The sequence below is a fragment of the Falco biarmicus genome, chromosome 5 (assembly GCF_023638135.1).
Source record: "Falco biarmicus isolate bFalBia1 chromosome 5, bFalBia1.pri, whole genome shotgun sequence".
NCBI lineage: Eukaryota > Metazoa > Chordata > Aves > Falconiformes > Falconidae > Falco > Falco biarmicus.
Window position 1 is genome coordinate 91,682,884 of NC_079292.1, and position 22,089 is coordinate 91,704,972.

Here is a 22,089-nt window from a genome sequence, read left to right on the forward strand (position 1 = left end):
CGCAGGTGATGCTGGCCATCAGCACGGGCACCAAATTGTCCCCAAAAGTCACTGCTCCTTTGCTTTGTCCCTTCTTATAAAGGCTCTCGGCGAGACTTTGGTGTTTGATTTGTGGGATTGCTGAGGTCTTGTATTTCTGACTGAAATCAGTAGGAGTGACACAAAGAATGTATACATGCTCTATAGCACTCCGAAAAGTGACATCTGAAGGAATTCAGAACATACATTTTAGCTACCAAGTTTCCTGCCTATAAAATAGTAATAATACCATATCGGCTTATGGGCCTCTTGTGAAAGAAGTTAATTCAAATTTATGAAGCCGTTGGATGCGGGAATGATAAATACTACAGAAAAGCACGAGATGCTCAGTAGCCCTTTTGCAGGATGGAGTTCGGGTACGTGCAGTAAATAGCTGATGGATTTGTATACTAAATGGCGGGGGGGGGGGAAGAAGAAAAATGGCAAATAGCTACTTTTTTTCTCTTTCTGTGAGCAGTGTTCTTCCTACACGGCAAACAAAGAAGGGACTTGGTGGGGAAAACAATCTGTCACTGCGTAACCAAGGACAACCGTGACACCTATGCAGAAGGAGCCCACAAGGAGACAGCTCAGCCTGGCACTGCCGAACCCCCGGGCAGGGCTGCGGAGCCCCCTTGGGTGCGTCCTGCCACTGAGTGCCACGCTCCCCGCGGGTGCCAGTTCAGTGTTCGCCGGGCTCTGGCCAGGTAAAGCCCTCACAGAAGGCCCGGGTAGTGCCGGGCAAGGTGACTGTCCCTGCTTCTATGGCTGCCCCTGCTTCTACGGCTGCCCCTGCTTCTACGGCTCTACCCCCCCCCAGTCTGCATTTTGCACTGGGGTGCTGCTGTCCTGGTCACAATGTTGGCTCCCCTTCTCTCCCCGCTCCCGGGGAAGAAGTCTCACACCTTTAATTCCTTCCCTTTTACAGATTCTCGCTTTTATTACCATTTTTTAAATAGATGGCCGTTGCCCAGAGGCGGGGAGGACCAGAGCGGGGAGGCAGCGCCGTGCCCTGCTGCGTGACAGCGCCGGGCAATTAACCCTTGAGGGCTGCGGCGCCGGGAACCAGCCGCCCGGCTGGCAGCTACCGGTCCCCCGCCCCCTCGGTCCCTGCCCCCTTGGTCCCCGCTGCCCCCTCCCGGTACTCGTTCCCTCCGCCCCACCCGGTACCCGCTGTCCCCGGCCCGCCCGATACCCACTGCCCCCCTCCCGGTACCTGTTCCCTCCGGCCCGCCCGGTACACTCGTCTCCCCGGTACACGCTGCCCCCGCCCGGTACCCGCTGCCCCCTCCCGATACTCGTTCCCCCCGCCCCACCCGGTATCCGCTGCCCCCGGCCCGCCTGGTACCCGCTGCCCCGGTACCCGCTGCCCCCGCCCGGTACCCGCTCCCCCAGCCGCACCCGGTACCCCGCTTACCCCGGTACCCGCTCCCTCGGCCCGCCCAGTACTCGCTTCCCCGGTACCCGCTCCCCCAGCCCGCTCCGTACACGCTCCCCCCGCCCGGTACCCGCTGCTTTGCCCTGCCCCGGCGGCAGCGGCTGCGGGGCCGCCCCGCTGAGCCCTCCCCGGTGCTTCCCCGAGGCGCTGGTGGCGGCGGTCCCTGCGGCGCGGTCCCGCATCGGGCCGGGAGCCCCCCCGGCGGGGGGAGCCGCCGGTGCGGCCCGAGGAGCGCAGCCGCCGCCGGGGGCCGCTGTTGGCCGCGGAGAACGCGAGGCGGGAGCGGCGGGGCCGGGGGCAGGCGCCCGGCTCGGAGTCGAACCCCCGCCGGTAACGGCCCCGGGGCGGGGGGCAGCCGCCTGCGCCATCCGACGTACAGCCGCTTCCCACCTTGGACCCGCCACCAAGCGCCCCACGTGTGTCCGTGTCCGTGCTGGTGTGCGTGGCCGCTGCGGGACGTGTAGCTGCAGGCGGGTCTCGGGGGGGGGGGGGGGGCTGGGTTTGCAAATTCTTTTTCGTTCGGAATTAAAAAAAAAAACCAGCCGCCTGAGAAGAAAGAGAAGGGTGACGGGGGTCCCAGCAGGACCAGCAGCGGCTGCGAGCTGCAGCTGGCCCCCGGCGAGGCCTGCATCGGCGTGTTTTGCCCACCAGGCACGGGGGGCTCCTCGGGGGGCACAGAAGGGGCCGACCCCTGAGGTGTCCCCCTGAAGCTAAGCCAGGCTGTTCCTGCTGTCACACCGTGCTCTGAGGGTCTGTCATCCGTGTCCATCCCCGATGTGGTGACAGGCTGCTTTATAGCCCAGGGATGTCTGTGCTACTTTTCTCCTTTTTATTTTTCCCCTTTCTTTATTTTTTTTCTTTTCTTTTTTCCACCCAGGGTCAGAAAAGGTCTTTCATCATCACTTTATGGTGAAAAGTTTGATCATTTCCTTTCACCCTGCGTCCTCCTGGAGGAAAGTACTTTCTTGTTCCCTTGTATTTCAGGAACCAAAGTGCAGAGCGACTGCCTGCGCTTGGGAGGGGGCTTGCAGGGCAGGAAGGTGCTACAGCTGGCACGGAAGACTGGGTCACCGCTGCCTTGTCACTCTTACTTAGTGAAATAGGTTAAAGCAGTGATTACTGCATCTGGCTTTAACACATCCAGGCTCCCAAACATCATCAAGCAACATCAGCAGCATGGCAGGTCCTTCGGTGCTGCTGCACTATTTCTTCTTCTTTAGTTTGGGAGCCCTTCGAGACGGCTGTCTCTCTGTGCAAGGTGCTATGCAAGCCCAATTAAAAATGATGATGTGTGCCCCAAGATCTCTTAGAGTGTAACAGCAGAGGCAGTAGGTGAGATGGAAATGTGGGAAGCTGCAAAGAAACCCTGTGATGATTTTGGTCAGCAGAACCTGTGGCGGTACCAGCGCAGCGGCAGCCTGGCCTCTGCTGAGATTCTGTTAGCACTGCAGAAGGCAAGAGTTTGAAGGAAAAGCTTCCAAGAACTCCTGACATACAGAGCTTTGGCTGCCCGTGCTCAGCACTGGCGCAGCTGGAAGGCAGGCGGGAGTGCCAAGTGTCTTCCAAGCACCAGCAACACCCAGAGGAAACCATAACGAAGAGGCTGAAAACCCGCTTGGGCTATCAGAGCAGCATCTAAAACACAAGGTCAGAGTTTCACACAATTATTTAGGTTGGAAGGACCTCTGGAGGACATCTGTTTCAACTTCCGGCGACTGGGGGGAGCGGCGGGGGGGGGGTTAACCTCCCAGGCTCAAAGCGTGAAGAGCTCCACTTGCTCAGGATGTCCGTAACACAAAATTGGAGGGATACATCAAGCGGTGGGAGGCACGCAGCCAGTACGTGGTGGAAGGAATATAACCAGTAAGAAAAACAATTTGAAGGTTAAGTCTGGCTTGTTCTGGGACTTCTGAAACATCTTTTCAATCTGATTTAGAGCACCCAGAGCGTCAGTGGGTTTCTGGAAAGTATAAAATACATTTAAGATCACAATTAATAGCGATAACAATATGTTTCTATACCCTCCAAGTAAGGAACTCTTTCCAGAAGTGGCTGGTGTGTCTGTTGCAGAACAAAATGGGCTTGAAATCCCAACGTAGTGCTGCGTTTTTGCAAATACCCTGTCTGATCCATGCAGAATACACGTCTGTACTCCTTTGCCATCTCTCTGACCTTCACTGGTTTAGTCTTACTTGATAAGAAGATGTTTTTGAATGACACAAAGTGCAGGGAAGCAGCGAACGGCATCTTTTACCCCTGACATACTTAGCAGGAATACTAATACAAGAATTACCACAGTAGGATGTAGAGGGTCAATTATACAGGTTGAAAAGGCTTTGATGAGCTCATATTCCCACCTAACTTTCCTGTCTTGAATACCATTGCTTCACATAGTTCATTCCTGTTGCTTTAAACACATGCTTTAGGGTGGTTCTGTTTTGTAGCAATCGCTGTTGTTGGACACCATCTTACCCTAGGACTTCCCAATTTGTTTGTTTGGCTTTTTTTATATATACTCATTAAACAGAAGCTATAAAGCAAGGTGGTGTGAGTGACTCATTCCACTGAGAGACAATACATGCATATTCTCTATCATTGCGTGATGGGATAAAAAAATCAGGCTAGCAAAGGCAAAAACGCAGAAGCAGAAGACTGAGCTCACACTGATTCTCGGTGGCAGACATGATAAATATCCAAAATCCTCTCTAGAATCCAAAGTGGTTAAACCCAACTAGAATCCTCAAAAATGAAACAAAACCAATTCAAGCTGAAAAAGTTCGAAAACCCAAAGGACAAAACACAGCAGCCCGCACTGGGCACACCATTGCCTATATATAACAGTTAAGGAAAGCCTTCAGAAACCCAAAGTCAGGAACTTTTCTGCTGCGTGTAGCATGACCAGCAGCCCCCTTTATTGTTAATCTGGTTGAAGAGATTAATTAAGAGATCAGCTTTTCAGTTATTTATAATTTTGTCAAAATATTTAAGCAAAAATTTCCTCTGCTGGAGGTGGAATATTTATAAAATGTTCCAGGTAAAAATAGTTCTGCTATTTTCAGGAGTGAAACTGTAAGAAAAGATTATGTTTTCTGATGTTCTTTTTGAGAAGTTCTGTGTTGTGTTTTTTGGGGGGATATTGTAACGTTGGCAGAGGAGTAGCCTCTTCCCAAGGAGTGGCGTCTGCCACCTGACATTCCATTCATCCTTGGCACGCTTGCCAAGAGGAGATGGAGCTGGACTCTGCTCGCTGCGGCCCGAGAAACCAGAGGAGTCAACAGCCGTGACTCAAAACAGGGGAGATTCCTGCTGAGCGTTAGGAAAAGCCTCTCCCTGGGGCACGTTCCAGCACTGGAGCGGGCTCCTGGAGAGGTGGAAGAATCTCCATCCTTGGAGGAGCTCAGAAGACACCTGGGCAAGGTGCTGGGCAACCTGAACTGGCTCAGGGTCCCAAGTGCATCCCCCCTGCTCCTGAGCTGTGGCTGTGGGAGCTCGGTGCCAGGTCAGAGACGACGCAGCTGGGGGCTGCCCTTTCCTTCTGCTGACCTTGGGGAGAGTTTCCAGAAAGCTCTGCTGGAGTCTCAGCCAGGGCTGGCCCCCTGCCCCAGGAGCTGCTCTTAAGCTGGTGCTCTTGCCCTCAGCTCCTGCCTGCACAGTCTTGCCTGTGCCTGACCGTGCGCTGTGTTGATCTGGACCCACGGACGGGCTTCCTGGCTTGACCTGAGACCTGCCATGTTGCGACAGACTCGCTGGCAATCGCTGGACTGCAGCTTACCCCGGTTACTGCCCCAGACCCGATCCTGATGATGCTGACTTGACTTCTTAGTTTGACCTTGGACCTGCCTTGTCATCACAGGCTTGTCTGACAGTCTGGATCTTCAGCTGAACCTGCCTATCATCCCCGTACCTGCCTTGCTCGCCTTGCTCACCTTGCCCCTTCCTCTGCCACCTCGTTACCATGCCTGGCTCTCAGCCGCCATTCCCTTGGGAGCAGCCAGCCCTCAGTGCTCCCAACAGCCTGCAGTGAGCAGGGAGTAGAGACCTCCACAGGTCCCTTCCCACACCAATATTTCTGTGAATTTATGACAGTGCTCTAGCCAAGTTAAAAGGGAAGAAAAAACCCAGCTTCTCTGAGCAGGGAAGAAAGCATAGCAGTGAAGGCATTGCGTTGATGCTTAGGTGTGCGGTGTGTTAGGTCTGGGGAAGGGAGAAAGGAGCAGAGGAACTGAGACAAGGAAAGCAGTCTAGGAAAGAGGAAGGTGGAGAAAGATGTGGAAACGAGCAGCAGTGCAGCTGCTGTAATGTCACTCCACTGCCCCATAAATCCCGAACAAAAGAGTAACATCAGACCCCAGGAGAAGATCAGTGCACGGCTCCATTCCCTCTCCAGCTGCACGATATCACAAATGATTCACGCTGACATGGAAGTCCAGAATTTTCAAAATAGAAATACCGGCTGCCCTGCAAGCCCTCCTCCAGCTCTCTCATGGCATCTCTTGGACACCATTAGATGTCCTTCATCTGCAGATATATTTCAAGGCTGGTCTGCTGGGGATGCACAGGCTGAGGAAGGGGTTGGAGCTGGCCTTCCTCAGGTGTACTTTTATTCCCACAGTAATCATGAGGCAGGGCCTTGAAATAAGATTCATTGCTAATTTACAAGTCTAAGCACCAGGACTTTACTCTGAACTGCATTTCTTGTCACTTTCCTTTACTTTTCCTTTAACATTTTCCAAAAAAATTAAAATATACCATAATGGACCCACTCCGGGATAGCCTAAGTCCTGCTGGAAGCCACAGAGAAGCTGTTTTACGGTGTGAGTGGAAAGGGCACCCTTGGTCACTGGCAGGAGTGAGTAACTGGGGCTTCTGGCACTGCCTCTGCAGCTGGATCTCTCACTGCTGGGGAGATTTATGGGGCTCTCGCATACAGTGCAGGCTGAAAAAGCATGTACAAACAGTGCAAGCAAATATATTTCACTGCAGCCTCGTTCTGTGACATCATTTTTTTTTAACAGCAAAAATCACCCAGAGCTAAAATCAATCACCGTATAGCTGAGCGACAGGGGAGTGCAAAGCACTGGTGTCAATGTCAGCTTCAGAAATGACCACAGTATTGGTGTCTTCTCTTTTTTCTGGGGCCATTATGGATGTTGGGTGTGTTTTTAAGTATGCCAGCATTTCCCAAGCCATTTTGCTTTAGGTAAATGTATAGCCATTGTGCTGCATGTGTGTGTGTACAGCTGCACCAGCACGTTTGACATGCCTCCTAAAGCTTGTTTTGCTGAGGACTGTGGCTTGCTATACAATTAGGAACCTATTTTCTCCAAGAACACTAAACACTCAGCTACTCTCCTTGACCCCAGCAAGGGTTGCTAAATGCTTCGACTCTTTTGGAAAATTAACATGCTTATTTAGATGCCCTGAGCTGGACTGAAGACTCAGACTGAAGCATCAAGCATCTAGTTGAAAAACCAAGAATTTCCCTCAGTCATTACTACTAAATCCACTCTGTCAGCAGTGAGTACCGTATCTGTGTTCTGATTATCCCCAGAACTGCTTCAGGCTACAGTGCAGCTGGGAGGTGTCCGGCGGGATGGATGTGGTATAGGAATTTGTGCTGACCTGTCCTAGACACACCAGGATCATTTCAAGTCCTTCTTCCCCTGCTATGTTTCCTGTATCGAAGGAGTCAGGTGGGACCATGTCACCAAGGCATCTCTGTTTATTCCAAACAGCCTTTCATCCTTCAGCTTCGCATCATCACGCTCACCCACATGCAGTCTGCTGCGTTCCCTCAAAGGGTTTGCTACGTTATCCTGAGCTTTCCCGCAGTCCTGCTGTAATTATCAAATGGGTGATAATTATGACGGTATGACCTGTCTATGGTTATATTTCCGAGTCTTCAATAGGGCCATTCAAAAATATGGCAGTAGGAAGCGATGGCAAAGATTCATTGGGACGGATAAAGCTTTTAGTGGGGAACTGTTTTACTTTTGAAAGAGCGTGGTCTCGATTCGACTTGTTATCCACAACCTGACTCTTAAGCGTCCCTATATCCGAGTCCCAGGCTTGTCCCCGCCGCAGCTTCTTAAAGGTGTTACGGAAACCCTCAGTACTAAAGTAGTAGATCAAGGGGTCCAGCATGCAGTTCATGCTGGCCAACAGCATTGCCATAATTAACACTTGGCGTATGGAGGCCTGTGTTTCTTTCTCAACCTTAATCACCCGGGCTTTTATCATCCCATAAACTGCCAGGGTAGTGTTGTAGGGCACAAAGCAGATGATGAAGATGACCAGATTGACCAAGAGGAGACGGAGAGTCTTCTGCTGTCGCAGGGTCTTTGTTTGGCCGTCCTGGCAGAGCTCCTGAAAGATCCGAATTGAGCAGTACATCACAGAACTGAGAGGCAGGAGAAACCCCAAGATTTCAGCCAGGATGACTAGGGGGAAGAGGTTATTCTGCCACATGTTGTCACTAAAGTTTTCAAAGCACAGATAAATGGTCTGGTTCTGTACCTTACAGTGGGTTTGCTTGTGGACTATGGCTGTGGGGATGGAGCCCATGAAGATCACAACCCAGACAACCAGGCAAAGGAGCCTGGCTACCTTGCGGCGCCGCAGATGTCGCCAGCGAAGTGGGTGGACAATGGCAACATAGCGATCCAGGTTGATGCACATGAGGAAAAGGCAGCTACCATACATGTTGATCTGGAAGACAGAGCCAGAGACCTGGCATAGGGTGTTACCAAAGGGCCAGTGGTGGTTGGAATAGTAGTAGAGTCGCAGAGGCAGTGGGAGCGTGAAGGTGAGGTCGCTCACGGCCAGGTTGAACATGTAGATCATCACTACAGACTTCAGGCGCAGGTAGCGGATGAATATCCATAGGGCCATCACGTTCAGCATCAAACCTGTAATGAATATCAGGATGTAGCCAGGCAGGAGGAGGTGGTGGTTGAAGCTGTAATCCTTGCATGTCTGAGACTCATTGGGAGCTGACATGCCCAGCACGGATCAGGGAAGGATCTCGCTGAGATGGCTGAGCCTGCCAGTGGGCTACAGAGGCACAAAGAAAAGCACTGAGAGAAGTCATTCCCCTCTAAGAAGCTGTAGGTGTGTCATTCCCCTCATCTGCAGTTGGAGTGTGGATGGACTCATCTCTCTCCTGACTGGTGCTGGTCCGTGGTCATCTGGCAGGGATGGTAATGTGGTCACCTGGAGTCAGCTTCTGCCTCTTGTTCAGCAGTTCTGCCCAGTCGTCATGGGGACGGCGATGCGGTGGAAGAACATTGCCAGTTGTCAGCACAATTCCTGGTCAGAGCGGAAGACCAAGGCAAAAGAGTTTAAGTTAGAGGAGGAAATCTCTTGAAATGTTAAAATCCCACCATGGTGGCTTCTGCAGCAAGAACTCACAAAGAAACCAAAAGACTGAGAAAAATGGCCAGTAGAAAAGTGAGCAATTACATGGCAGAAGCAGCCAGAGCACAACAAAGGTAATTGTGCAGAATTTTGTGTCACTTAGCCCCAGAAAATGCACGTGGCTTTGATGGCTTCTGGGAGCACATGTGTCCCGGAAAGGGGGAGCGCAGGAGCACACAGGGAAAGTAGGCAAGGCAGCTCCAGAAAAAGAGAGAGAGAAAGAAAGAAAAAGGAGAGCGCAAGCATTTTGAGGGGAAAATGCTGACTGCAAGGAACTTAAAATAAAAACTGCATAGTATTGTTTTATATCAGAGAAACTGGACTCTGTACATCCATTGCAGATAAAAAGAATTACACTACAGTTAGACTCAGCTCCACCCGAGCTCCTTCCCTGGCTCAAACAACCCACAGAACCCTGAGCCCCAGCTAGCTGGGGTTCCTTACAGTCACTCTGGGGTTCTCGCTTGTGTGGGACCAGCGGTGCTTACTTGGATTTCCTCTCCTCACATCATTTCCCGGCTTACAACACCATGAGGCATGAAACAGCCCGTGTCCTACAGACACGGAGCAGCACAGCCAGGTCAGGGAGCACGCAGGAGAGGAAGGGTCATGGGATTCACGCGGGCAAACATACCTGGGACTTCAGCGTAGCGTGAGGCTGGTAACCACTCTAGACAGCAATGGTAACACTGTCCTGCCAAACACTGACCAGCTGGCTGAGCCCAGTGGAAGGCCATCAGAATGGTCTGGGGGCTGGAGAACTGGCCCGTGAGGAGATGCTGGGGGAACTGGTCTTGTTCAGCTGGAGAAGAGAAGGCTCCAGGGGATACAATGGTAGCCTCCCTGTACTGGGTTTGTGTGGCAAGGGTTTGGTAGTGGGGGGGCTGCAGTGGGGGCTTCAGTGAGGAGCTGCCAGAAGGTTCCCCCGTGTCCGACAGAGCCCACACCAGCCGGCTCCCAGCCGGACCCGCCGCTGGCCAAGGCTGAGCCCAGCGGTGACAGCGGCAGCACCTCAGGGGTGACGGATTTAAGAATAAGGGGGAAAACCTGCAGCGGGAGAGAGGAGTGAGGCTGTGTGAGAGCAGCAGCCCTGCAGCCCCCCGGGCCGGGGCAGGAGGAGGCAGGAGGGGCTCCAGGTGCTGCAGCAGATCCCCCCCGGCAGCCCGTGATGAAGCCCACGGTGAGGCAGGTGTGCCCCCAGCCCATGGAGCCCACGGGGAGCAGATCCCCGCTCCCAGCCCATGCAGGACCCCACGCTGGGGCAGGGCAGGGTGTGAGGACCCTCCCCATGAGGGGGAAGCAGCAGCAGTGACAGCGTGTGAGGGACTGGCCGCAGCCCCAGCCCCGTCCTGCGCTGCCCAGGGCGTGGGGAGAGACATCGGGAGTAAAGTTGAGCCTGGGATGATGAGAGGAGTGGGGGAAAGTGTTTGAAGATTTTGTTTTATTTTCTCATCATCCTCCTGTGATTTGATTGATAAAAAGTTAAATTAATTTTGCCCCAAATTGAGTCAGTTTTGCCTGCGATGGTAATTGCTGAGCAATCTCCCTGTCCTTACCTCAACCCAGGAGCCTTTTGTTGTATTCGTCTCCCCTGTCCAGCTGAGGAGGGGGGTGATGGAGCATCCTGGTGGGCACCTGGTGCCCAGCCAGGGCCACCCCACTGCACTCCCCGTACCTGCAAGGTGGCTGCTGGAAGAGGACAGCGTTAGCTGTTTGCAGCGAGGCATGGCAGGGCTACAACAGGCATGAACTGAACCAACAGATATTCAGGCTGGATTTCACCGTGAGGACAGTCAGGAGTTGCAACAAGTTTCCTAGAGAGGTTGTGGAGCCGCCATCCTTGGCAGCTTCCAAGACCAGACTCTGGGTAGTCCAGAGTAACCCCATCTGATCTGACCTCTGACCCTGCCCTGAGTAGGGGGCTGGGCTAGGGGCTGCCTTAGTTGTTCCAGCATCCCCAAACCAGATGTCTGCCCTCAAAGCTGTTGCAGTGGAGTAGGGGTTGGGAAGGGGGACGTGGTTCCCCACAGCTGTTTGCAGGGTTACATAGGGACTCCCTTGCAGAGCCCACAAAGACCTTGATTTCCTTCAAAAGGAAAGCAGAATTTTCTGCCTGGAGAAAATCTTTATATTAGGTTGGTATTGCTGTAAGAGGCAGCTACTCAGCAGTTGGACAGGCACAACAAGAGTGTCAGACCTTCTGGGTGGCATGTGGGGCAACGCACAGATCTCGGGGGAGGATCTGTTAAAGCCAGAAGCGTGTGCTGGCCTCACAGGTAGGAAAAGATTCATTCCGGTAACGATATGTTAAACGATGGAAGTGGACGTCTGATACGGGAGAGCAGAGAACTACCACTTTGCCCGTCCTTTTGTGTTGTTGGGCAGGTCCACCACCAAGATGGGGTTCTTAGAGGGACTTCTACTGCTTGTCAAGCTATATCTGAGCCGCCTTCACCCTTCCTGGTGGATGAAAACTTTGTGTGAAGACTTGAATAAGTTTGAAACATGAGATAATCCAGCAAGGCAAATGGCAAGAATGCTGGTGGTTTCAAGTGAAATGATTTAGTGCCTCAAAAAAATCTCAAGGAGGATATGCCAGCTTTTCTAGAGCCAAAGCCCTGCAGTGACTGCAGACTGACCAGACTGGTGAGACCTTCACCTTGACCAAGACAAAGCAAGTGAGACTGAGACTGTGAGAGACCATCACCTGCTCTACCACGTGTGCCCAGACCTGCCAGGTGTCAGGTGAAGGTGACTTGTCTCCACCAACAAGCTGTTTTTATCAAGGGATATTCCATAAACACCTCTAGACAAATAACATGTGGGCACTGACCACCTGTGCGAGGTCAGCGGTCTACCTACAGCTGGCATTCTACCTCAAACTGCTGGTGGTGCAGGGATAACATGAGAGCAGTGCAATCACGTTGTTATGCTCCTCCAAGTTCCCCTCCCGCTCCCAGCGTACCGTGGCACAGGGATTCCCTGAGCCAGAGGTGACCTGTTTGTATTCAGTCCTCAGGGAACTTTTCTTTCCTGATTTTTTCCAGCTGCTTTTTGAGTCGATGTAAAATTTACTATCTACAACATCCAGTGCCAGGGGTGCCAAGGAGTTCCACAGCTTAATCGCACCTGAGGAGAAGAACCACTTTCTTGTACTGATTTTTGAATCGCCACCTTTTAGCTTCAGTTCCTAGTTTTAGTGCTGGAAAAGACAGTGAAAACCCCATGCCTGCTCACCTTCACCTTATCACTGATGATTTTATAAACATCTACCACATTCCCCCTCAGTAACCTTTTCCTTTTTTTTTCAGGCTAAGGGGTCCATGCCTTCAGAGCTGCTCCTCGCAGAGGAGCCGTTCGGTACTTTTGGACGTCCTCTTTGCCCTTCTCAGCACCTTCCCACGTCTGCTGCAGCCTTTATGAGCCTGTGGTGGGCTGCACAAAATGTACACCATGTTGATGATGTGGATGCACTGAGCTGAGTAGGCGCAGACCTCATTTGCAAGGGCTAATGGTCAGTTCAGATTGTTTTCTCTCATCACTTTGCTAGATGAAATTTCAGCTGCTATTTTAAGGCCAGTCACTCACACTTCTCCTAATCTCTGCAGTTCTTTGCGGCCAGCCCTCATCTTTTCTAACTTGAATAATTTTATGTCACCAACAGATTTATTATTTTATTATTCATCCCTCATGAATAAGTCAGACAGTCCAAGACCCAGCACTGGCATTTTATAACTCCACCCGGAAAACCAGCAATTTCCCCTCATTCTCTGGCCTGCCGTTTAGGTGTTTTTTGTCCAGGTAGGAACACTTTCTCTGAATTTCTTTCAGCCCCATTGGTGAGAGCCCTTTTGAAAGCCTTTTGGAAATCCACACGGGCCCCTGTTCACGTACTTATTGACTGCTTCAAAGAAGGACCGTGAGACGCAGCATCCCTTTATAAAAGCCATGATGACTTTTCCTCAGTAATTAGAAGTGACTGCACGCCAATTGATTTTTTCCTTTATAATAGCTTCCACTAATTTGTTCTGCACGGACATCAAGGTCCCTGGTCTGAAATCCCCCAAGAACCTTTTCTCAAATTGTGCCTGCTAGTGAGCCTTTACAAGCAATTTTGAGCAAATGTTTCTACACCCCAGTTACCAGGTCTTCCACCCTTCAGTGGCTTTCGGACCTCTGGGGTAGGAGCCATGTGGTTTCAGCCGCTGCTTAGTTCATCATGCTGCTCTGTAGCCGTTCCCACTAGCGCTTTGATCAGAGACAGCCCTGTGAGGAATTTCCCTGTCTAAAGAGTTTCTGCTGTGGAAATCTCCCAGGCTTTCCTGGGCACCACCAGTGCAAGAAAGGCATCTAGGGTTTTGTCCACCATCACCTTTCCTTTTTTTCCCAGAGTTGTCTTTCCTGATGTACTAGCCCCTGCAGCCTTCGAGACACCTAACAGCGGAGCTCTAAAGTGGCATCACAGATCACTGAGAGTGGAAAATAGCCTGAAGATTTTAGAGTGGATTTTTTTTTTTTTTGGTGGGCAGATGGAAACACAGAAGCAAGACTCCCACTGTGGTGGTTATTGAAGCTAAGCTGACAGTCTCAAATTTGACCTAGCAGATACTGCAATCAAGATCTCAGAGACCTGCAATGAGATGTGTACATGCATGGTCTTTGGAAAGACAGAGCTGTAGGAATGGAGCATTTCTCCACAGAGCTCTGGAGGTACTGCTTCAACTGTCCCCTGCTGAAAAGGAAAGTTACGGGTAAAGCAGGCTGGCAGCAGGGAGACAGAAAAGCTGAAACTGGCTTATCCTTGCTGGATATATCCTTGTTGTATCCTAGTTGATGTCTGAGAGCCCCAGGCCACATTCTTTGTGGTTGCCTCTAGAAGAACCTCAAGTACTCATTGCTCTACAGAAAGCTGCTGAGCGACCTTGTCACCAGCTCTTTAAGGAGGCAACAGAACCACAGCTTAATCCTCTTCCTCCTGATGATGAGGTGCTGCCTTGAAAACCTGAAGGAACTTGGCATTTGGTGACTGACCCTTACGTGGCCCAGGGGGTGGAGGAAGCATCCTTTTACCTCTGAAACCATCTGCTGAGAACGTGGCCTTTTCCCCAGCAGGGACAGAAAAGAGCAATTCAAACCCCAGATGAGACCGAGGCAGATGCTTCTTTCTGTTTTCAGGTGGAAAACGGATTCGTTGTGAGTATTGGTGCCCTGGGAGGGGAGGATGGGGGAATGACGTGCCGTGTGTGCGCACACACACAGACAGTCTGAGCAAGTGCTGTGGAGGAGGAGAAGCTGCAGAAACTAGAAGGAAGGAGAAACACAAGTGAGGGAGGAAGACGTGTAGGTGTGAGACGGAAGCACCGTTGACTGCTGTTGCTGTGTGATGGGAAAGGAGAACGTGATGCTGGAGGATGGGTGGACAGTGTCAGAAAACAGTTGAAAAGGATGTCCTCTCTTCCCCCACCCCCCCCGTGACCACCCCACTGGAGTGACAGCCACATGCCTCCCCCACATGCCCAGGAGCTGCCTGGAGCCCTACCTGGCATGGGGTGCTGGGCTGAGACGAGCAGAAGTCGGGTCCAAGGTGGGCATGTCTCCCTAGAGGCAGAAAACCAGCTGCTGGGCAGGGAGGCCCCACAGGACACACAAAACCCGTGGGGATTTTGAGTTTTTTCTTTGTGGGGGTGGGACACCCTAGCTGTGCTTGCATACAGCAGCCGAAATGGGCAGGGCGTGCCCTGGGATGGTGGGATGCGTGCCTGGCATCCCGCTGCCTGGTTCTGGCATCTTCTCCCCTGATGCTGCCTCACCGGTAGCTGCTGCTGCCCAGCACCACAGAAATGATGGAGCACAGTGTGGTGGGACACAGCTTTATGCATGGGGCTGGGAAATGAGGTGGGAAAAGACAGCTGGAAAATACTTTGCCAAGCATGCTGTGGGGCCAGCATGTCCGAGAGCAACTTGTCATTTAAACCCTGGCATGCTTGGGGGCTGCCCTGGGTGGGGGGCAGAGGGGATGCCCCTGGGCATGCAGGCTGGGGTGCAGAGCGGTGCAGCTGGAAATGCCAACAGCACGAGCTCACTTAGTAAATCTGAAACCAAAAGGAAATACCAAAGAGCGCCCCAAATCTCAAAAAAACACCCAAGTTTGCTTTAGAAATTTGAGTTATATTTTTTCATAAACGTGGATGCTTTTTACCTGCTGTAGGTGATATTTAAGCCCCACTTTTCACCTTTTTTAAAAAAACTGAGGAATTAGATTATTGTCAGATTAGAACTGTGAAGACATTCAAGACTTACAATGGCTTGTTTTTCATGAGATACGTGACATCAAAGCCAAGAACTCTGTATTTAACTCATGAGGGCTGGTCACACTGCTACTGCCTGCTCCCTGGATCTGTCACCCGCCTTCGCCTCCTGAGGGTCCTGTGGAAGAGGGCTTCCATCGTGGGCACCGTGGCCGGTAAGCTCTGCAGGCTGCCCATGCTCTTAGTGTCGCAGGATCCCAAAGAAAGCCGCCATTTGAATACATTTGCCTTGCGCCTCCTCTAGGTTCACCAGGCAGCTGAGGAGGCATAGAGGGTTCCCCAGTGTCCCGTGCTCAGGACCAGCAGCATCTGCACAGCAGCTCATGGGGACCAGTGCCCCCAGCCCGTCCTACTCTCCAGATGTTTCCATCTCACTCACCTCTGCCAGTGAAGAGCCGAGGGTGCGGCAGGCTTGCTAGTTAGCAATCTGCAGGGGTCGGAGAGCTAGCTGTCACTGCAGGGGTCTTGATCCAGGCACCAGAACTGCGGGTGGCTCAAATCAAAGCGGAAGCAGGCAGGCTCTTTGGAGACTTGGTCATCTAAATCACAGCCACCACCTGCCCCGCCGTGGCTGGCTCTGGGCTGTCGTGCTGCAGTTCATCCCCCCCGTCCTTCGCACTTCCTGGCGCACTTGTGGTTAGCCACAAAGCACGAACTTTGCTATCAAAAGCTGATAAGCTAAATGCATCTTATGAAAGCAAATATAATTGTGAAAGAAGTGATACCCAGGTGTCCTTGCAACTGAGGAGACCTGCCCTGGGTCATAGTGCTAAATACTTGCTCCTTTTCATTCCCATGCTCGTGCAGCCACCCCCAGAACTGACAGGGGAAAATGAAAATATCCCATTTCCCAAAACATCGCTAAACATGAGGTAAAAGTGAAATAAGGGAAGTGAGAGCAAAGCTGAGTCAACCCGTAGCCAGCATGAAGGCTCAGAGCCCTGCCAGCCCCATGGCCTCCGGCACTGGGGGGCTGAGCTCCTGCCCAGGGCCAGCTGTGCGCCGCTGCCATGTGGCACCCAGAAAGAACCGGGATCTGAAGAGGTACCAGTGCCTGTGGCAGGCAAAGGCACGTTTGCCACAGACCTCAGCGGGTGTTTGAGGCTGCAGGAGGCACCGTGCTGAGAAGGTGCAAGGGTTGATTTAGTGAGAGGTGTGCGCCCCAGTGCCGCCACGGGTAGCTGGGAAGGGCTCTGTCCTCCCCAGAACCCAGTGCATGCTCTGTTCTTTCAAGTCCTATTTCTGCTTTGCCAGTCCCAGCCACAGCTGGAAGAAGACACAGGTCATGAGGGTACTCCTACTCCGGCCATCGTCCTTCCCCAGGAGCTGCTGCCCCGTGCCTGCGGGCTCCCTCCTTCCCTGCAGTCCCCCACCGGCTCCTCTGGCTGCTGCTGCGGGTGTTTGACTTTCTCACTCCTGCCTCCTTGTTCTGCCATCACTGTCTCCTCATTCAGGGAGTGATGCGCCAAGGGATCTATGTTCCTGCCCCTCATAAATCCTTGGAAGGTACAAAAGCACCCAACCCATCGATCTCACCCTGCTCCTTTTTAGTGCCTCTCTGTTTTTTAACCAGCCCCCCTTTCTCACTTCCTAGTTGCTGGGATCTTTGTTCTTGCAGCCTTTTGTGTCTCTTCAGCTCCCATCAAGGCTCTGGTACCGATAAGGATTGCGAATATACCGGGGAATGTGTGTGTGTCCTTCTCCCTTTGCAAAAGGAGTCTTGGACACCCTCTGTGGGAACTTCCCCCTCCCCTGTGGCCCTCGCCCCCTGCACACATGTGCACACATCTGGCTGAGCTGGGTAGTCCTGGCTTTACCATGTGTATCAGAAGAGGAGGACACTGACATTTCACCTAGCCCGCGAGCCCCGCAGCATCCCTCACCCAGCCAGGGTCACTCACCTCACCGTGACTCGGTGCCTCAGCCCATGAGTTCCATCTCCCCCCGGGTGGGCTCATACCTCCGCCCCTTGCTGTCCGCGAGGGGCTCAGCTGGTGGGGAAGAGCAGCGCAACGCCTGGCATGTCCTCACCGCTGTGAGTCGACAGCAGGTAAGACCAGATTACTGGGGTGTGTGTCGGAGGCTACACCCCGACGCTGCAGATCCCAACATGCCTGCCACCCCGGAGCGCTGGCTCCAGAAAGCAGGAGCAAGGACCCGGCAGAGTGAGGGGCACTGGGAAGGCAAGGAGAGAGGTGGGAAGCGTTCTGCAGCAGGGGGGCTGCTCAGGGTGGAAGGGATGGCTGATGAAGCCCAGTGCTACTCAGACCCCTTTGTGCAGGGAGATGTGGAAAAGCACAGGGAAGGGGTGAATCCCCGTGCAGGGCCACACTGGGAGAGCCACGGCCGGGTCGAGCAGCCATGTTTCACTTTCTGCATGATTTGGGCAGGGAAAGCAGAAGCCCCGGGGCTGCAGGAGGAGTGTCACCTGCCAGGGTGGTGGGGACAGCTGGCACTTCCCAGGCTCACTTAGGGAATGGCAGGCTTTTCCCCCAGGACGTTTCAGCTCCCTGGGCACAGAGCTGACATTTCCCTGGACTCCCAGGGGCTCTTAGGAAAGGGCCACGCGCTGAGGCGGGCAGCCACCCCAGTGTGCCTACTTAGGAGAAGGGCAAGGGCTGTCCTTCTTGCCATGGGGAAGAAAACGGGGGGCACAAAGGGGGACCTGCCAGGGAAAGAGTTAAGAGAGCCAGGGAGCAGCTGGGCTGTGTTTGTTTGCTGTAGCTATGTGTGCTGCAGGGTAGAAAAGAAGAATCTCCAGCCTGGAGGAGGCAGATGAGGGAGGGTCCTCAAGGACGGTGGCTGGGGATGAGTGGGGCAGCAGGTCTTCCCCTCTCTGCTCCCACGAGCTGTCACTGCAGGGAAACCCTCTGGCTCCCCGAAAGGGCTGGGTGACGAAGTGGGGACGAGCTGGACTAGCAGCAGCTGCTTGGAGCTGCCAGGTTTGTCTGGCGTGGAGGTTCTGTTTGCTGCCGACCGGGTCTCGGGCTGCTTCCTGCTGATGAAGTGACTTGACTGTGGAGGAAGACCACCAGATCGTCTGCTGACAGGACAGCAGAGACCAGGGCTGTAATGCTGACACTGTTCCCAGCCATCTGAGCTGCCTCTGACGGGTGCCTACCCCAGAGCCCTAGCTCAGAGCTCTCCCACCACGCTGCCCGAGCTGTAGGTAGGGGACAGCACCGGCGTGGACGCCCACACAGGACCATCCCAGCAGTTTTCTGTGGGCTACCGGGTCTCCAATGCTGGCACACCATGGCAGCCCATGGTCATTGCCCAGGGCAGAGGCTACCCATGCTTTGCAGTGCTGGGCCAGAGCTGCTGTGAGAGAGACTCCCAGGCAGAGGCAGTGGGAGGTCCAGGAGGGGATTCAGGCGGCTGCTGCACCGTGGCTGAAGGTGGAGTTTTGCCGGGGAGAGGATGGAGATGGTGAGGCTGTACGTGGTGCTGATCCCCATGCAACACGTCCTTGCCATGACCTGGCTGTAAGTACGCTTTGCACTTGTACTGTCTGGGTTGGAAAGTCATCTGGGGACATGCTGTCTCCCAAGAAAACAGGCAGATCTCTGAGAAAAGGGTGGAAGAAGGAACTTGGGCAATCCAAAGGCAGCACATGAGGAGGGACATCCCTGGGAGCATGAAGGGAGAGGGATGGTGAAGCTCAAGAGGTGCAGACCAGGGTGGGGAGCAGGAATGTCCAATTTGGCACAGACAAGAGATGGCACATCTTCCCTGCCCCTTTTCTGCGCTAAAATAAGGCTACAGGGGGCGAGTCCAGCACAGACATGGCCCTGGCTCTAGTCCACCTGCAACTGAATCTCTCCCTTGCCCTACAGGTACCTGGCCGAGGACACTTCCCTGCAGGTGGCCCTCCAGGGCCCCGGGGGCTGTAAGGGTCTGACAGGGCTGGCAGAAGAGCAGGTCCGCATTTGCCAGCGCCAGGTAGAAGCCATGGATGCGGTGAAGCAAGGAGCAGAGCTGGCTGTCAAGGAGTGCCAGCACCAGTTCCGCTCTCGCCACTGGAACTGCTCCACTCTGCAGGGGCTGCAGGTCTTTGGCAAGGTCACCGTCCAAGGTCGGGGGGGGGGGCGGGCAATGCAGGCAGACTGGGTACGGGGTCCCTTCAGTAAGCCTACACGGTCCCCTTGACACATCAGCCTTTCCTGGGGTAGTGTGCAAGTGTCACACTGGGCCCAGCCCCAGAATGGCCAGTGCCTTCCTCCGCATGCTGTATTAATAGTTGTCAACACAGAGCAAACTGAACCAAATGCATATGCTATTACAAATATTACTATTCTGCCTAAACTTCTTTCTCATTTGGTCAGGTTTGGCTTTTTGGTTCCACCTAGCCCATTCCGGGTACCAGCTCTGCAGACTGGTAGACCTTCTCTCCCTGCCTGCTGCCAGCCCAGCCCCTGGGAGCAGCAGCAGCTCATATCAGACGCTTTGCTCTGCAGCTGCAGTCCCTCTTTGCTGCAGCCAGGGAAAAAGGCTCTGCCTGTGCCCCCAAACCAGCACAGAACAGATTTTGCATGTGTTTGGCCGGGAGGAGCCATACGGGGAGCTGTGAGCAGGGTCTCTGGCTCCTGGAGACATGGTGGCAGGGTCCTCCCTAACAAACCCCTCTGTGCGGGAGGCTCAGACCCTGATGCACCCCCCCACCACTCCCCTTTCTCTTCCCTCGGGGGCTGCTGACTTCTCTCCCTTAATGGGACGCCTGGCCCAGGAACTCAATTGTGCCAAAGGCGAGGGCGCTGAGCCCAAAGGACCCCCCAGAGCCATCGCCCTGCCGGCTCCGGGTCTCAGCAACAGCAGCACTGGGTGAACATCCCGACAGCAGTTTCTCCCCAGCAGTCTCCTTCTGGAAGCATTCCTCCCGCATGCCTTCGCAGCTTTTTCCCCAGTGCCGTGTCCCATCAGTGCCTTCCCCCTCTGCAGACTGGGGCCATTTCTCACCCCGCTGCAGGCACGCGGGAGTCTGCTTTCATCCACGCCATCTCCGCTGCCGGCATTGCCTTTGCGGTGACTCGTGCCTGCAGCCGCGGGGAGCTGGAGAAGTGTGGCTGCGACCGCAAGATCCGAGGAGTCAGCCCCGAAGGTGAAGGAGGGTGGTGGCGGCAGGGATGGGGTGACAGAGGGGAAGATCCATGGGGGAGACCCGCCCCAAGGGAGAAGGTTTCTCACAGCCCTCAGCAATCTGGGAGCTCCTCTCAGGGCTTCTACTTCCTCATCTCATGGCCGCTTTCCCTCTGCAGGTTTCCAGTGGTCGGGCTGCTCTGATAACCTGTCACACGGGGTTGCCTTCTCTCAAGCCTTTGCAGACAACCCCGAGAGGAGCCGCGGTGTCTCCTCCAGCCGGGCCAACGAGGCTGGGAGGAAGGTAAGGGCAGGAGCAAGGGCTGGGAAGCAAGCCCGGCTGCAGGGGTTTCTCCCTGGCTAGGCGGAGCTGGGTCGGGCCCCCTTACCCCGAGCGGCTGGGGGCACCCATGGGAGCCCAGGGCCGGGCTGCATCCTGCTGCCTCTCCTCAGCCCAGCCCAGCACCGCTCACACCGAGCTGGCTCCTGGCCGCTGTGGAGCGGGGTCCCAGCCTCCCCCCGCCTCGGCACAGAGTCTCCTTTTCCTCACAGAGCCCAGCTGCCATTTACCTTCCTTGGCCTTTTCTGCAAAGGAAATTAGTTCCTCCATTCTGCTCTGAAGGGCTTCCCTGCCCCTCCTGAGCAAAGACACCTTCTGCAGGGGCTGCTGTGACATCTGGTCCCTTGAGTGTCCTCTGGCTCTGGGCAGATCTGTCCACCTCCCCAGAGCAAGTCCCTGTCTCTTCCCCTCTCTCAGGGATTTTTCTTACAGACCTAAGCCAGGCTGTTTTCCACAGAGTGGATCCCCTTCTGCTTCATAGTGATCTGGCATAAAAGACTATTTTGTTCTCGCTTCCCTCTTCCCTCCCCTCTAGCCTTGCCTTCCCTCCCCTCTCGCCTCTCCTCCCATTTTCCCTTCCCTTCTCCTCAGCTGCCCTCCGGCCCCAGGGCAGGTGGGCTGGGGGAACAGCAGCTGGGGGCCCGCAGGCAGGGCAGGTGAGGGCAGTGTCCCAGCTCTGCCTGGCAGCTGCCTCCCGCCCCACAGGCTCTCCTGGCCCACATGAAGGAGTGCAAGTGCCACGGCGTGTCAGGCTCCTGCGAGGTGCGCGCGTGCTGGAAGGTCATGCCTCCCTTCCGCAAGGTGGGCAACGTCCTCAAGGAAAAGTTTGAGGGGGCCACAGAGGTTTACCCCAAGCGGGTTGGTTCCCGCAAGCTCCTGGTGCCCATGAACTCTAGCTTCAAGCCATACACGGCTCATGACCTGATCTACCTGCTCGCCAGCCCAGATTTCTGCGACCGGGACCCCGGGCATGGGGTCTTTGGCACCTCTGGCCGCCAGTGCAACCGGACATCCCCAGCCATGGATGGCTGCGAGCTGCTGTGCTGCGGCAGGGGCTTCCGCACAGCCCAGGCGGAGGTGGTGGAGCGGTGCAGCTGCAAGTTTCACTGGTGCTGCTCCGTCAAGTGCAAACAGTGCCGGCACCTCGTGGAGGTGCAGAGCTGCCGCTGACAGGGAGCACGCCAGGGCGGCGGGGGCCAGGCCACAGGCAGAAGGCAGCTGGGGGAGAGAGGTGGAGAAGCAGGGAAAGGTGTAGGGGAGACACAGCCCGAGGGGGAGCAGAGGAGCTGTGGGGTTTTCCTGCCCTGCTGGATGGCTCCGGGGGTCCCCGCACAGCAGCCTCTCGCCAGCCTCACTGGGCTTTTTGTGGTTTGAATTATTTTTCCTGATGGAGGGCTGGAGGACACAGGCCCAATAAATCCTTAAACTTTAGAAATAAACCAGCTGCAGTGGAAAGCAAATAGTGCGTCAGCTCCTTCGCATGCTGTGTTTGG

General features: G+C 54.3%; 2 protein-coding genes across 2 annotated transcripts; one reads left to right on the top strand and one right to left on the bottom strand.

Moving 5' to 3' along the window:
* Nucleotides 1–6,444: 6,444 nt before the first annotated feature.
* On the bottom strand, nucleotides 6,445–15,613 carry LPAR5 (lysophosphatidic acid receptor 5). The gene is made up of 2 exons (XM_056339609.1): nucleotides 15,560–15,613; nucleotides 6,445–8,764 (listed from the first exon to the last, which is right to left on the bottom strand). Exon 2 carries the CDS (start codon nucleotides 8,453–8,455, stop codon nucleotides 7,343–7,345), a length of 1,113 nt encoding a protein of 370 aa, XP_056195584.1. The 5' UTR covers nucleotides 8,456–8,764; nucleotides 15,560–15,613; the 3' UTR covers nucleotides 6,445–7,342.
* Nucleotides 15,614–15,635: 22 nt separating this feature from the next.
* On the top strand, nucleotides 15,636–22,056 carry LOC130149687 (protein Wnt-4-like). Its single transcript, XM_056339619.1, has 5 exons — nucleotides 15,636–18,665; nucleotides 19,017–19,255; nucleotides 20,147–20,278; nucleotides 20,436–20,560; nucleotides 21,302–22,056. Exons 1-5 carry the CDS (start codon nucleotides 18,601–18,603, stop codon nucleotides 21,764–21,766), a joined length of 1,026 nt encoding a protein of 341 aa, XP_056195594.1. The 5' UTR covers nucleotides 15,636–18,600; the 3' UTR covers nucleotides 21,767–22,056.
* Nucleotides 22,057–22,089: the final 33 nt, after the last annotated feature.

Bases quoted from the DNA above. Each gene is read 5' to 3' on its own strand.
- LPAR5 (XM_056339609.1), bottom strand. From the start codon at position 8,455: ATGTCAGCTCCCAATGAGTCTCAGACATGCAAGGATTACAGCTTCAAC.
- LOC130149687 (XM_056339619.1), top strand. From the start codon at position 18,601: ATGGAGATGGTGAGGCTGTACGTGGTGCTGATCCCCATGCAACACGTC. The intron at 20,279-20,435 runs GTGAAGGAGGGT...TTCCCTCTGCAG, and splicing joins CCGAGGAGTCAGCCCCGAAG to GTTTCCAGTGGTCGGGCTGC. The intron at 20,561-21,301 runs GTAAGGGCAGGA...CCCGCCCCACAG, and splicing joins CCAACGAGGCTGGGAGGAAG to GCTCTCCTGGCCCACATGAA.